We start from the raw sequence: 16,555 nt of genomic DNA, 5'->3' as shown, positions 1-16,555 counted from the left end.
GCGAAATCTATTTATTGTAAAAGAATACTGTTGCGTTTTCACTAAGCCGTTTTAGACGAATAGAGTAAACGCTAAGAATTGTGCCTCCATTTTGGGGATTTTTTTTTATCCCCGAAAAAAAAACTCGGAGTTATGTGCGTTTTTAATTCAAAGGAGGCGAAGGAAAAAATTCTAAGTTCTCTTCATAATGTGGGTTTCCTAAGACTACCAAGCGCACTTAGCCTGCTTGGTAGTCTACGGCCAACCTTCTCATTCTAAGAGGAACCCATCATCTTCATCATCATACAAACCGATAGACGGAAACTGTTGCAGAAATCCACGGTCTTAGGTGTGTTTCAAGTTGGGGTCAACTATGGTTGAGTGTTGCCATTCCATCACTCTGAGACTCCAATGACCATCAGTTCTCTGCGCTATTGGTACCGCAAATTGCAACTAGCTACGCGAATCGTTGAACTATATCAGTAACTCTAGTTTTTCTGCCAATGTCGTAATTCCTGGTGACGTAAAGATACTTTGTGCATCGCTCTCTCCATCACCCGCTGAGTGACTCTGAGCCTTCGAAAGAGGCCCGTAGTACCACGTAATGATGATTATGACATCCTACACTTGTATTATGAAAATTAAGCTTAGTTTGCTATTGTTAAGTCACATTTAACATCTTAGCTGTCGTAACAATTATTCATTGTAAAGTCAACATCTCCTGAGGATGCTACGGTTTCGAAGCGAAACGTGCGTATAATGTACATTGCAGAAGATCTGTTTGGTGTGGAGCAGTATAGCAAATTAAGCTTAATTTTTATAATATATCATGGAATTCCACAGATTAATGCCTGCTTCTATCCAATATCCTACTCTTGTTGCAGGACGCCCAGCACCAACGGTGATATGGTTGATCGACGGCACACCAGCCCCGCAGTACGTAGGCGAGAAGACAGACACCCACGTAGTTGTTAACAAGCTGGATATAACCCACGTAAAGCGGAGCCATCTTAACACCACTTTTAAGTGCCGAGCTTCTAACACCAACCTCGTCAGTCCTCAAGAGAAGAGCGTCCGATTGGAAATGAATTGTACGTTTGATTTTTTATACCCCTTCAAGTTAATGACTGCAATCTCATAGCTAATCTGTTTGGGGTACTACCAGTTATTTTAAACTTATACTCCTAATTGGTTTCTACGCGGAATCGTACCAGAACGCTAAATTGCTTGGCGGACATCTTTTTCTGTTGTACCTAATCACAACCGAAGTCTCAGACAAAACTTTATTTATATATCTATGCTTATAACCAACCTGAAGAGTTTGTTAGTTATTTAAGCTCCCTTATCTTTAGATTTTTTATTTTTTTTTTGTATTGTTTAACAAGAATTTTCGAATAAAATTTATTACGAATAACATTATGTTAAATGTACATAATACATTTATGGTGAAGATGGCGAGTTTGCAAGTATCCATTTAGACAATCTTTATCAAACAGTGGTATTTTTTGCACTGTTGGCAAAAAAAATTCTTACTAGCAGTCGGATTACAAAAATCTTATTTGCATCTGTTAGCCAAATTGTTGCGGAAGGTTATAGGCTTTTTTATGAAACGTGACACGTTTTTTTTAATAGGAGCAATAATTCTGATTTGAAAAATCATTTCCTAAAATAAAAAAGGTTAAGGACTACAACTATGAGAAGCTGAGCCAAGTTAAAGCGGGGTAAGGAATGAAAGACGGTGGGCTAGTGAATATTATATTAAGTAACGAATCAAAATTTGTATAGCATTAAATTACGCCAACGGACATGTCGAAGTTAAGTAACCAAAGTGACAAGGAACCGCTAGTCTAAGCAAAAAAATCAGTTTCCCTGACCGAATTCGGTCACAGTGCTCAATCTGTAGAGAGATTTTTCAACTACGCAAAAGATATAATAGTCCACAATGTGTGCGACACACAGGTAGCGATACGACCGAAAAGAGTTCAGACGTAGGACCGACGCCCGACGCCCGAGGCACGGATTGAAACGAAGAATTTCTTGAAAGAAAAACCTAATTCTCTTTATTGACCCAACCCCGGAAAAACCCCAGTAATATTTAGTCAAACCTACTCAACTCTAGACCAACGGGACAGTCTCATATAAGCATGGTATCACAATGAAACACATTTGTTACAGTGAAGCCGACACTGGTGCTGATACAGAGCAAGCCCGCGACGTTATCTTCGGAGCGGTACGTCAGCTTATCGTGCGTTGCGGAGGGAAGCCGCCCGCCCGCACAACTCACCTGGTTCAAGGACAACAGGAAATTTAAAAGGGGAAAAGTTTGTATTATTTTTATCAGCATTTATTTAACTCCCTCCGACACTTAAAAAGCTTTTCTCTAACTTCCTCCTACTTAAATGCAAATTTAAATTCAAGAATACTATATGCATTTCACTGTCACTCAATTTTGATGGTATCCACATTGCCGAACTAGATGGCGCCACAAATATCCTGCATCGCGCTAGCGCAATTCTCGTAAATAATTACCATATATAAAACTTCCAAAGATGAATGGTTGGACGTCGGTCCATGAGCACGTCCACCCACTCGGAGAAAAATCTTTCCAATGGCCCACACTTATGGTACTATATTATTATTTAGTAAATAACAATAAACTAGAAGTAATAATAATCTTTATTTAAGCTGCCAAGCAGCATTTATGCAATGTTGTGCTCCAGTCTGAAGAGCATGGTTGCAGGTGTCATTACAGGCATATGCGACACATCTATACCTCAGGTTGAAGAGCCGCGGGCGGCTCATTGCAGATCGAGCGAAGTTTTAAGAATATATATAAATATAAATATTAGCGTGATCCAAGAAAAAAATTAAACTATGATCTTAAAAATAACTTTTAAATGCGTGGACTAATCAAAAAATGTTATGAGACCTTTTTTGTAGAGCTCTCAATTCTCTATAAAGCTTGAAACAGCGATTTATAAGTCAATCAGTCGTTTGAACGGTACAAAAATCAGAAGAAGCAAAAAAACTTTTCCCATGTTATTCTTATGGGAATTAAAAAAATGCGATGAGGACAATCTTAATATTAATGGCTCATCTTTTCACAGATTTTTTTTTACACCCAAAATATACTTTTGAGCCTGTTTGGAAAAAAAAAAAATTTTTTGAATCACCCTTATAAATATAGTCATTCGTATATATATATATATATATACGAATGAATATATATATATATATATATATATATTCGCAGGACATTCAACAGACAGAGCAGATCTGTACTGCGTAGATCTGCTCTGTGTCCATCAACTGTTACTGAGAATATTTTGTTATAAAAATCTAATCGGAGAATCAAATCTAGAAACCCGTTATACAAAATAACTAGGTATGAGACCAACGAGGCAGTCACAAAACATAAAAGCGCCTAATTTCATACAAACGTATTTCAATTTCTTTACGGACAACGTTCTACGAAGATTACAGTCTGGGGCTTAATTATAGTTCCCGAAAGCTTTACCGTTTATACGAAATACGTCCCTTTTCATTTCCTTTGGCGATTCGCTAAATGAATCTACTCCTCTGTATAAAAGGAGTTAATATTCCTTATTAATATAATATTGCGTAATTGGGTTAAGATGAGCTCGGAATGCAGCGGTGTGAATACTTTGCCTTTTTATTATATTCCCCTGATATCCGAGGTACAATGGATATCATTACTTATTTTACGTTAACAATACGATTGAATTCTAAGAACTTTAAAAGTTTATAATTTTTTGACGGCAGGCTGGCGCAGTGGGCAGCGACCCTGCTTTTTGAGTCCCACTACTGGAAAATGTTTATGTGATGAACATGTGTTTTTCAGTGGGTGTATGTATATATATATATATAGCAATGGTTTTCTACTAACCACCAGGAGGGCCGTCGCCTTGGTCCGTCTATTATAAGCAACCAAAAATATAAATGAAAATTGTTTTTGGAGGGTTGATGACACCTGCATTCTTATCTGCCGTCACCACACGGCCCTATTCTGATAGAAGATCCGTTCCCTGTAGTGAGCTGTGTTTTTAATGATGACGATTATCATGAATGTATTTGTCATAGATAGCAGACGCCATGAATGACACGTGGGTTAGTAGCACGCTTCAGTTCATGCCTCTACCGGAAGACGACGGGGTCCAGATCAAATGCCAGGCCGACAACAACGCGCTGCCCGGACAGAGCATAGAGGACTATTTCAAATTGGACGTTGTATGTAAGTACTTAAGATAAGTTGTTCATAGTTTTTTCATCAGTAAGAAAGCTCGTCAGTTCCTAAGACAATAATAAAATCTGATCAATATTGAAATAATATCACGTTACATAACAGCAGCGTCTACATTATATACGCTGAAATAAACATAAAAAAATACGCCGAGCAACATTATCGTCATTTCTGTAAAAATAAGAGCGGGTAAGCTGACATAAGTCGCATATTTTCTTTCACATCATACAAAATATGAAAAGTCGTAAACAATTCCCTCCAAAACGGGAAACTCGAGCCCCGACCCAATTTGTTCACCCCACCTGTTTACAAGACAAACGTTAGCGACAAATGGGGTGGCTAGACGTTTTGGGTTTAACCGGATAGTTTAAATGAAATGTGTATCGTATTCGGTATATTTAAGATATCTTCTCATTTAAATATTACTACACTCCGCATACTCTCGCGCCGTAATTGTCGACCGCAGCGTGATGTTTTCTACCCTTATCAATATTTTTCTCAGCCCATAGGCCATTATTTTTTAGCCACTTTTAATTACATTATTATATTATTGAACCGGCTGTTGCCCGCGGTTTCGTTCGCGTCTTTTTGGTTTTCATGAATCCTGTGGGAACCGTACATTCTTAGCAAGCTAGCATCACGACCGTGGATTTTGGTACTCCCTACAAAACACCTATGTCCAGTCGTGTACGTCAATCGGTTGAAGTGATGAAGCAACAAAGTCATAAGGATTCTACTTCCTACATCAAACATAATACTAAACGCAATAAGATCTAGATAAGTCGTATAGAAGACAAATTTAATTAAGCTCGGGGCGGAGTGCTTCTGTTTATTGTTATGTCTATAATTGTACGCGTTTACTTTGAGCTTAACAAGTCCCAGGATTCTAGGCGCGAACGTTTGCCGTTTCGTCAAAAGATAGTACATTCCTGCAAGGAATGTTAACAGATACACCAAATAAACTTTAAGTTTACTCGCTCTATCTGTTGCGGGCAAGGGTGAATTATTGGGCATTATGAATAATGCCCGATTATTATGTTTAGTATGCCCGGGACAGTGAGAATAATGGATAGGCAAATTGGGACGTTTCATCAATTTTCTATGATGGTCTGAGGAAGTCATCTCAAAAGCGGATGATTTTTAAAAGTCAAAGTCAAAGTCAAATATTTCTTTATTCAAATAGGTGCCTATTATGATGGTGATGGTGATGGTGCCTATATAGATGGCACTTTTGATGCCATCTATATAGGCACACATTTTGTATATTAGTATATACAAAATGTGTACAAAGCAGTGAGTAGTGACGGCGATAACTACAAACGTAAACTTAAAACTAAAGCTACGAGGGTTCCAATCGCGCCCTGGTCTAAGAAGAAGCCCACAACAAACTTAGCCGGGTGTTTTTTTTGTTATCACCATCTCACATTGTCATTAGAAAATATTTAAGAAGCAACCTGGTTAGAGCAATTGTTTACACCCAATAGTTTACGTAATCCTTTATACTATAATATGACTTTTCTATAAGCTTTCGCTTAATACAAACTTTGAACTTGTTTAGTGACATCCCCAAGATATCAAAATAAAATCGGTACCCTGATGCTGATGTCCGTGTTCTTCGTCCGCCTTTATAACGGTATTTTACAAATCCAGTGGGAAACGTTAGTTTTCCTGGGATAAAAAATAGTCTAGGTTTCTCTTCATCTATTGAACTTGATAAATGCAAAAAATGCGAGTTGATTGCTTGGTTTGATAGAGCGTGAAGGAAGCACAAACCAAAAACAAACACACCTTCGCATTTATAATATTAATAGCGCCATCTATTGGATACTTACTCAATCCCGTCAAATGCTGTCAGAAACTGCCTTATACCGGTAACAGATAATTATGACTCTTTGTCAGATAATAAACAAATTATTCACAATAAAATAATATTGCATCTTAAGTTCGACAAAAAAACAAAGAAAAAGTTTAAATTGGTTTGGCGAAAAGATTACTTATTTTGATACACAATATTTTATTAAAAACTTTAATAATTAACTTATATTTTTTTTTCCTTATAGACTCTGCGTTACAATTCATATGTAATTATAGATGATCTGACGTTTGGTAAATAATATTTCTACCTACTAAATATATTCCTCTAAATTCTAAGCTTTACCATACAGTGACATTTTCACACATAATAATTGGAACGTGTAACAAAACTAGCTAACACGATTCAATTGCAGTCTGTATAACGTTTGCATACATTAACAAAATTCAGTTTGAAAATATATCGTGTACTAAAAATATATTGTGTTTTACATACTCAAACATGACGGCCTTAATAATTTGATTATTATCATCATGAGAAATCATCTCAGTATGAGGAATTGAAGTAATTAAATATTTGCTTCAATGGCAAATAAAAACATTGTAAGGAAACCTAGAAGTCTGTTCTATTTAATTCAAAAAAATTCAAAATTCAATATTTATTTATTTCAAGTAGGCCTAGTTTATAAGCACTTTTAAAACGTCAAGTCAGTCTGTTTGTAGTGACTCTACCACCGGTTCGGAAGGCAGATTCCACTGAGAAGAGCCGGCAAGAAACTAAGCAGATTGCTCTTTTTCAACATCATTTTATAGTTTAAGTCTTTAGAATTTCTCTGTTTTGAGGGAGAGATGAGAGCAGAGTCGCCTGGTTCCAAGCATCCTTGTCGTTGAGGAATTCATCAATCGTGTAGTTACCACGATTGGTTAAATGTGTTTTAATATATTGTTTAAACTTAGGTAACGGTAGATCTAATATTACCTTCGGTATCATGTTATAAAAGCATATACCCATTCCCACAAAGGATTTCTGTAGTTTTCTCAGACGATATGCAGATATCACAAATTTATGCCCGTTTCTAGTAAATCGACTTTTTCTATCGACTTTTTGTTTATAATTACTAATGTTTTGTTTATGAAAGATTATATCATTATAAATCTATTGCGGCTACTCTAAGTATACCTATTTCTTTAAATTTGGTACGAAGGGATTCGCGTGATCTAAGTTTAAATATCGATCGCATCTTTTCTGTAGTATAAATATAGTTTCTATATCAGCTCTGCCCCATATAATGTTTTCAAAGCTGTGTTAAGTCTACCAATCTGCATTAGGCCAGCGTAGTGGACCACGGTCTAAACCCTTCTCATTCTAATAGGACACCCAGCAGTGGCCGGATAATGGGTTGCTTATGAAAATACTCTTATAGATTTTAGCTTTATTCAACGTGTAAATGAAAATCGAAATAATTCATCAGAGGCTTCAGAGGCACATTATTTATTATCTCTGAAACGTATCCGTAACACCGAAACGCTGATAGTTTTTGAATAAACCATTGCCATAGTTTTTACTGAACGAAATCACCCTATTAGGTAATCGTCGCGTAGCGTAGGTACTATGTATACGTGTCGGTCTTTTATCTTCATTAGGGTTATCATAAGTGAACACTTAGAATGTTTTGAATTAGTTTATATGGAAAAATATACATGCTTGTTTTGATTTGATATTTTTACTGGGTGAATCCTTATAAAATATACTTATGTATTCATCAACAGTAATTCGTAATACCTTTACAAGTTGTATTTGCAACATTTCACCAAGATAAATTAAGTTGTTATTTTTTGGCTTTTCCAAGACAAATATTATGTTTATAAACAGGATGCAAAGCAAGCAATTTCATCAAGACTGATTCAAAATTGAGCCCAAATAGGTAACAAACAGACAAGCAGAAACATTTTCGCGTTAATAATATTACTATGGATAGCTACATGTTTTAAACTATATTATTTCGGTCATAATAGACTCAGCTAGGTTTGTAATTTTCGTGTTTATATGTACCTACAGTTTGAAAATATCGCAAGTGGTATATGAGTAAATATTAATGAATAAGTGTTTATCCAAGATGTTTGCACACAACTGCCGTTGTCTCGAAGTGCTCCGAGTTGGCATATAAAGATCACAGACGTTTGTCGCACACGCCCTCTTGAATACGTGCAGAGTTCATAAGCGGTAATGATAATTAAAATTAACAATGTTACGAAATGTGCAAACTGGTTAGAAGCAGCTCCTTTATTGCTTATTTTGCTGCGATATTCACTTAACGAGTCTTTTATAATTAGTAAGAACAGAAATATATTTATTTAGCCTTTTATTCGGAGCTTTTATTAGTTTTGCAATTTTTGTAAAGTAAATAGATTTTATTAACATCCAATGGAACAGATCTGTTTAAAATTTTAACCTCTTTTCAGTCTGCTTTTTTGTGTGTCATCAGGTATGAGTAAATGTACCAATTCAAGTACTGTTTTAGGGTTCCGTACCTAAAGGGTACCAAAACGAGAGCAAGGGGCTGGACATCTTTACTAAGTAGTATTTATGTCCTGACCCCATTACTAAGGCACCGTTGCCTGTTGAATGTCATTACCTCACAGAAGTCTACAGCTTCAGCCGCAATAGGTAGCTATACTTCAGACAACAGTTGTTTTTGTATTGAGGCGTTCAAATACTTCAACGTTCAATAAATAAGTATACATTTGGTCTGCGTAAGACCAAAAGTTGCTAGGCATGATGTTTCCCTTTTGAGAAACCCTCAGCACCTCCGAAGAAATTGATATTGTTCACCCCCGTGGCTTGAAGAGAGAGAAGGATAAATTGGTATCGGTTATTACAACTTAATCCCTTCTCATTGTGGAGACCCGTGCTCTGTAATGGGCCGGGAATGGATTGATGTGATTATGATGATTACAACTTCTATCATCAAAAGTCTATAGCTCTCCTACTGCATGGCACAGGTATCCTTTTTTATAAAAGAGAGAGAGAGTCAAATATCCACCAGGCTGCTTCTATGCGCATTGGTGGGATTTTAAAATTACGTATTATTCATGATCGACAGCCCATAACAGTCCACTGTTGGACTAAAGACCTCTCCCAACGAGAGGGTTTGCCCATAATCCCTGGGCAGATGGGTTGGGGATGACATATTATGAAAATTAAGCTTAATTTGCTATACTCCGTGAACAGCAACAGAATCTGTATGGTGTAATTTATAATTACTTCAATCCGTATACTCCACACCAAACAGATCCTCGGCAATGTACCCTACGCACGTTTCGCTCCGTAACCGATGTTGACTTTACTATGAATAATTGTTTATGTCAACATCGTCACAGTAGATAGTAGTAATTTCACAAAGGACGCTGCTGCCCGTAGTCCATTATATTCCCTTAGTCGCCTCGTACGACACCCGCGGGAAGAGTAGGGGTGGTGACAACTGTATTCTGATCTGCCTACACCACGGCATACAAACTTATGATAAAACACATACACGATTGTAATAATTTATTACCGGGACGAAGGTTTAACGTGCTTTCTGAGACCCACGGGTGGACGCAATTCATTACTAATATTACCCAACTATTTACTGTAAAAGTGGTAAATGAGTGGAATGAATTGCCGAGAGATATAAGACATTCACAGACAGTAAACATATTTAAAAATCAACTAAAATATTTTTATTTATCTAATATGATATAGTGTATGTATGTTCTTTTGTATGTTTATATATTTATATGTATTTAATTTAATTGTATCACCGGTTGCACTATCCCCTTTTCATTAACCTATTTCTCTACCATGAAGGGTTGTCAGGAGGAGATCGCTTAAAGCAATAAGAACGCCTTTTCGCATCTTATATGTATTTTCCTATTGTTTTTGTTATTTCTTTTTTTTGCACTTTTAATTTTGCGCAATAAAGACTTTATCTATCTATCTACCATCTATTGAGTTTATTCTATAAAAACACGTGATATAAATATTAAACCAATATTGCCTAGACAAATTAAGGCTAATTCCCTCTCTCTATCAAAGAGAAGGCCTTTGTCTAGCTTTGGAGCGTTAGTTTGCTTATGATGACGAGAATGACGTTTCTTTTTAACTTACGGAACCCTCAGTGCAAAGTCTGAGTCACACTTGTTTATTTTTTTTTTGCCCAAGTGCTTGGTTTTAAAACTAAATATGCTTTGTAGACGAGTGTACTTTTAACTAATCATTGGCAAATTCATGAATATATGAGCGGATGTGACCCAATTTTACCTGCCAATATCAAACATTTCATCGGTGAAGTTGACACATTTGTTAATTGCATTAGTTATTAACTGCTTTACTCCATTTTGATAACCTATCATAAACCTATGTGCTAGCAGAGATAACTAGTATTTCAAATTGTTGTCCAACCTTGTTGTTGGTCCGGTGGGGGCCTTTGGCCGTGGCTAGTTTCCACCCTCCAGAGAAAGGCGTACCCGATTAGGGGTTGTTATTTAACATAACTGCAATACCCCTGTAAACGGTTAGCCTGTTACTACCTTGTACCGTTTGGACTGCATTACTACCGAGATAGCAGTGAAGGGCTAAATTGTAGTGGAATAACAAAAACTATTTTTTTTTGGATCTTTAAAGTAGTTTAAAGATTCAAATTGTTATTTGTTCTTGTAGTCCACCAATCCACAGTGGGTCAGCGTGGTGGATTACTGCCTTAACCCCTCCTCATCGTAGGAGGAGACTCGTGCCCTGTAGTTGGCCGTTAATAGGTTGATATGATGATGATTATGAAGAAAGTAACATAAGCTTAAGATACTCAGTTATTGACGGCTGATTGGCGCAGTGGGCAGCGACCCTGCTTTCTGAGTCCAAGCCCGTGGGTTCCATTCCCAAGACTGAAAAACGTTTGTGTGATGAACATGAATGTTTTTCAATGTCTGGGTGTTTATATGTTTATTATAAGTATTTATGTATATTATTCATAAAAATATTCATCAGTTATCTCATTACGCATAACACAAGCTACGCTTACTTTGGGGCTAGATTGCGATGCGTGTATTGTCGTAGTTTTATTATTATAATATACATTATTAATCACTCGGCCTATCAGTCAGAATATCTCTACGTTATGAAACCAGAAATCAAGAGATCTTTACAATCAGAGTCACATAGATTTACGATTTTAACACTGATCTGAGCATAAAACTCGGGGAACGGAAGGACTTTGCAGTCCCAAGGTGCTGGAAGGGCAAACGCATAACTTACCGGTAAACGCAGCGTTGGTCGATTCCTAATAAGATGGACAAACGATATCCAGCAAATTGTCAGTAGACACAGGCGGCCCAGGACCGTGGCTTTTAGAACTCCCAGCAAAAGATCTGTATCCAGCAGTGGACGTTAATCTATTGAGGTGATTATGATGACTACATATTCTTGCTCTCGCTGCGTGATTGCAACTGTCTAACAACTCTGGAATTTGAAAATTGTATAATCCTCCAACCTGCACTAGGGAATCGTGGTATGTCTTAACTACATATTGACCTCTTCATTAACTATGGTAGGAAGGTAGGTACAAAAAAAACAATATTTAAAAACGCTGAAAATTTTTACCTTATTACTTCAGACTACATTGGTATACCTCTTTCCTTATAGTAATAAGACCTTAGTCTTGTTGATTTACACTATTAAACTATTGAAATACAATATTGACTGCTTTATTTATATGTACCTATTTACTGAGTTAAGAAGGTAGATAGATAGACAATATAAAAAAGCAATGTTTAAAAAAGGTTTAATATTTGGCCTTATTACATCAGATTACATTGGGATACCTTTCCTTATAGTACAAGACCTTAGTCCAGTACTTCAGTCTTACTGAATTACACTATAACACTTAATTCTAGAGGTCGCATTCCACAGGCATTCTATGTAAATATAATGCCCCTGAATGCACTGGATAAACTAGTTAGAAACTTCCTCAACACATACACCCAGAAGACCACTTCGAAACGATTTACCGCTTGTTTATTCCTGCATATAAAGTTTGCAAACGATACTATATTTCACTTGAGAAATGAAGAATTATTGATGCAAGTTTCTCGGTGTTTAAAGCTATTTGTAAATTATGAAGGCATTATATATTTCCCATATAAACTTTCATCCCCTATCATCACTTTTAAAAAAAAATTAAATAGTTGTAAAAAAACCTAGGTAATTTAATGCTGACTGACTGACGAAGATACGATTGCAAAACCGCTACAAAACTATTTATTTTATAAATAAATCGATATTGGATGAGAAAAATAGCTTTATACCTACCTAGCTAGACTGAGATGCAAGCCACGTTGTCGGCCGGTTCGTTATTTATACGTGCATCGGGCCAGCTAGTTCCAAATTAGACCAAACTTGTTCCAACTACGCTGTGGTGACCGTTTATCCAGTATAAACTCTTCAGTAATTTCCATACTATACACAACACGTTTCTAAGTCCAATCATATGTATCTCTAACAGCAACCGTACTGAAATAGTTTAGGCTTTTGAAGTTGCCCGTTTGTTTGTCTTTGGTTGCTATTATTTATCTGAAAAACTGCGTCATTATATTTTAGGTTCTTATGTAAAACGTGTAAATGAAAACCGAAATAATACTTCACAGGCTTTCAAGGTAAATTATGTACTGTCTCTGAGACTTATCTGTGAAACTGAAAACCTAATAGTTTTTAAAATAACCACTGCCATAGGGTTTAGTGAAATAAATCAGATACAGCCCTAACAAAACGTGCAAAATTAAAATCATGTGACTCCTGTCAATTTTTTCAAGTTGGTCTTTTATCTTCAATAGGGTTGCCATAAGTAAACACTTAGAATGTTATGAATTAGTTTGTATGAAAAAATAAATATACTTTTGATTTAATATTCGATGCACCTTTCAACATTATTTCGTAATTCCGTTACACGTTGTATATATTAGGGCTTTATATACATATATGTAGTAATAGTCAAATAACACATGCAGCTCCTTCCACTGTTCGGGTATTATCATCATATTATGCTGGCCGCGATGCTTGCTTATGGGCCATGGCCACTGGTTTAATTTGGATGAAAGATTTAATTTTTGTTTTGCTGCCTCCTTGCTCCCCCAAAGTGAGTGTTAACAATATATCTCATACAAGTAATAATAGCAGCAATAGGATCAACAGCTTAACGTGCTCTCGAAAGCACGGGTTAGTCGGTAAACACTTTAAACTCGTTGTCACATTACATTACTTTAACTAATAACTAAATGGCCGTAAGAGTGAATGAAAGACTAAAGATAATATTTAAGGGATATAAAACAAAATTAGGGAAAACAGATGCAATGAAATCAAACGAAGTAAACGAGCCGCAGTGATTAGGTTTTTAAGCTTGATATTTCAAGTAAAACGAACATGTTTAGAAGGTTGTACCTAAAATAAATATTTAAATAATATATAATAATTATTTTCATAATAATAACTTGATGTTTCCCAAACGGCTGATATCTCTTGTTCAATTCATATATAGTTTTTCAGAAACAATTAAAATTATATTTGATTAACAACCAATGTTCATGACATTGAGTTGGTGGGTATTTTGATATAAATACGGGTGCATTTTCGATTCAATTCAGTACTACATGGACTCGCACGATGCAAAGATACCTCCGGTGTCATGGTCGTTTATCACTATGGGTGTTTTCCTTCACGGTTTTAAGCAAGTGATATTCAAATTGCTTAAATTAAAACGCACATAACTCCGAAGTCAGTGGTGTGAGCCGGGGCTCGAACTTGGTCTCCACGAAAGGAAAACCGAGGTCCTAACCAATGTTACTACTGCTTCTAAATATTTATATTTTTTTTTATTAGTAAATTATCCCGTGTAATAAACGACAAATCACCCAAACAAATCAGAGCAGACGATGTCATAGTTGGAAACCAATATGCTGAATCAATGTTCTAAAAGCAAGTTAACAATACAGTTATTGTTGTATAACATCAGAGCTGATACTACAGTATCAAAGACCTGTGTTATTAAACGTTACATGAGCAGAGTGGTCGGCAAACTGTAATTAAAGTCTGGTTAAAGCTTCTAGGTCGGGGCCGCGCCTGACTAAAAATAAATTTGATTCTTAAAGTGATTATACGTGTAAAATATTTGATTTATGGAGTCTTTTTGCTTAATTAATTACTTAAGCACCGAACAAGTTCATCTGGTTGATACGGATTAAAGCGAACTAATCCAAAGCTTTATTGTACACTAGCTATTAATCGCAATTTTACCCGCATTAACTAAAGGTCTTCCATGTCGGATACCTTGTCATCCGCACAGTCATGTATGTCCTGTTAAATGACTGTGCGTGCCTAAGTGATAATAATAAAATAATGTATGTCCTGTTAATTTATTTTATTATTATCACCTAGGCACGGTTCGTGGACTACGGCCTTAACCCCTTCTCATTGTGGGAGGAGATCCGTGCCCTGTAGTGGGTCGGTAATGGTCAAAGTCAAAGTCAAAAATATCTTTATTCAAGTAGGCACATAGGTGGCACTTTTGATGCGTACAGAAGAATTACACGGTAGTGAGATGATGGTGATGGTTTGATATGATGATGATGTCGAACTATTCAACCGAATCATCATCGATTATCATCGTCATCATCATATTAACAGATTACCGGCCCACTACAGGGCACGGGTTTCCTCCCACAATGAGAAAGCTGGCCCATTGCGGATTCGTGGAGTTCACACGCCTTTCAGAACATTATGGAGAACTCTCAAAAATGCTGGTTTCCTTACGATGTTTTCTTTCACCGTCGAAGTAACTGATATTTTAGGTTTAAAATGCACACAACTTAGAAAAGTTAGATGCGGGAGCTGGGAAGTTCGCTGAAGTCCTAACCACTGAACTACCACCGCTACCTAATAACGGGTTGTAATGGCTCTTCATATACAGTATATTATATAAGACTGGTTCTGTTTAATAAGGATAAAAAAAATTACGCTTAAATGACGATAAAAATTTTGAGAAAGAACTATTAAAATTTGTTTAGTAATTTCAAATTGCATCAATTACAAATTATTTATTTATTTATTTCTTACAATCATAAGTAGATAGGTGTACATCAGTGGCGTGCACTTCATACATGCACAAAAGCACTGCATACCCTAAATTTATATATAGGTCGTATAGGAGGAGGATTTTGGCCATTTTATGCAATTTTTCTGCTGTTTGCATACCCTGGTAAGAAACCCAGTGCACGCCACTGGTGTACATAGGTGACTTGATATCCTGAAACTCCATTGAGTTTGTATGGACAAATAAACAAACAAATCTTACCTGTTTTAAACAGACTTACTTAATGGTCTCAATTCGAATGTTTTTTGTAAGGTGTTTGATTACTCTGCCAATAATATTTAAACCGATGATTCTTTTTTTTTTGGTACGTCATACGTCAGAGGTATTCCTATTTTAATTTGGTGAAGATCTATTGGAGGAATCCGGGTAAAATCGAAGGAACTGTACAAATATTATAGGCACCCGTGATCTGAGTTTTTTTAATGTAACTTGAGAATTTGCTTTCGAAAAGCACCATTTTGTTACGTGAAATTGATGATGAAAACCACGGATGGCCACGGGAACAATACAATATTAAGTATTAAAAGGGTTGCGCTTTCTTTATAGTATAAGTATAGTAGGTAAGCAATTTATGCTCACCACAATAAAGGAGTTGATGGTGAAGTACCGGGATAACTTCCCAACCATGTATACGCCCCGACCTCGGAAAAAGCTATTTTTTATAAAAGGTTCACTATTATAACTTAGACAATAGCAAACCTACCTACAAAAAGTGTAAAATAAGTTTTTGAGCAAAATAAAACGATTTTGTTAAACAACTAAAACGCAAGAAATAAATATTTTCCGCAACATTTTTAATTATGTGCCAGTAAAATGTAAAACATTAGGTACTTTAATATTTTTCTTGATTTTTAGTTGTTTTAGGAAGTTGGTTTTTTTTTTGCCAATTTTTTTTTAAATATTGGATATTAAGATAGTTTAATTATCAAAATAATTGTGATAAATTTTTTTGATCCGACCAACGAGGTTTCCATTCAATATTTCTTTGAAGGCTTCATTTACTAGGTTTTACATTTGCTCGGTTAATGGTTCGTAGTGACACTCTAGGAGATTAAACCACACTTTACATCATGTTTGCTTTGAAAAAGTCTTGATTACAAATGGATTGAAATAATCAAAATTGGAAACAAAATTTTCAAATTTGTATTTCATTTATGCCGTGTGCAAACGTGTGTTAGTTTATTACTAATGTTGCTCAATAAAAAATATATATAACACGATTAGACGAGCTGGTGAATAGTCTTAAAATAAACAAGATTGGTTTAGTTATATTTTGAGATCTCTTGGAAATGATATCCAGTAGCATTCCCGGGATCAAAGAAAA

The 16,555-nt window shown here is 35.9% G+C and overlaps 1 protein-coding gene across 1 annotated transcript in view; it reads left to right on the top strand.

Annotated features, from left to right (window-relative positions):
* LOC120632288 (hemicentin-1-like) overlaps window positions 1–16,555 on the top strand; it is a 172,797-nt gene that overhangs the window by 94,700 nt on the left and 61,542 nt on the right. Inside the window, exons 5-7 of the mRNA XM_039902122.1 lie at window positions 864–1,070; window positions 2,155–2,300; window positions 4,081–4,231. Of these exons, the coding sequence (XP_039758056.1) occupies window positions 864–1,070; window positions 2,155–2,300; window positions 4,081–4,231 (504 nt within the window). The remainder of the gene's footprint in view (window positions 1–863; window positions 1,071–2,154; window positions 2,301–4,080; window positions 4,232–16,555) is intronic.

The sequence above is a fragment of the Pararge aegeria genome, chromosome 19, assembly GCF_905163445.1.
Source record: "Pararge aegeria chromosome 19, ilParAegt1.1, whole genome shotgun sequence".
Taxonomy (NCBI): Eukaryota; Metazoa; Arthropoda; class Insecta; order Lepidoptera; family Nymphalidae; genus Pararge; species Pararge aegeria.
This window is presented reverse-complemented; position numbering and strand designations above follow the sequence as displayed.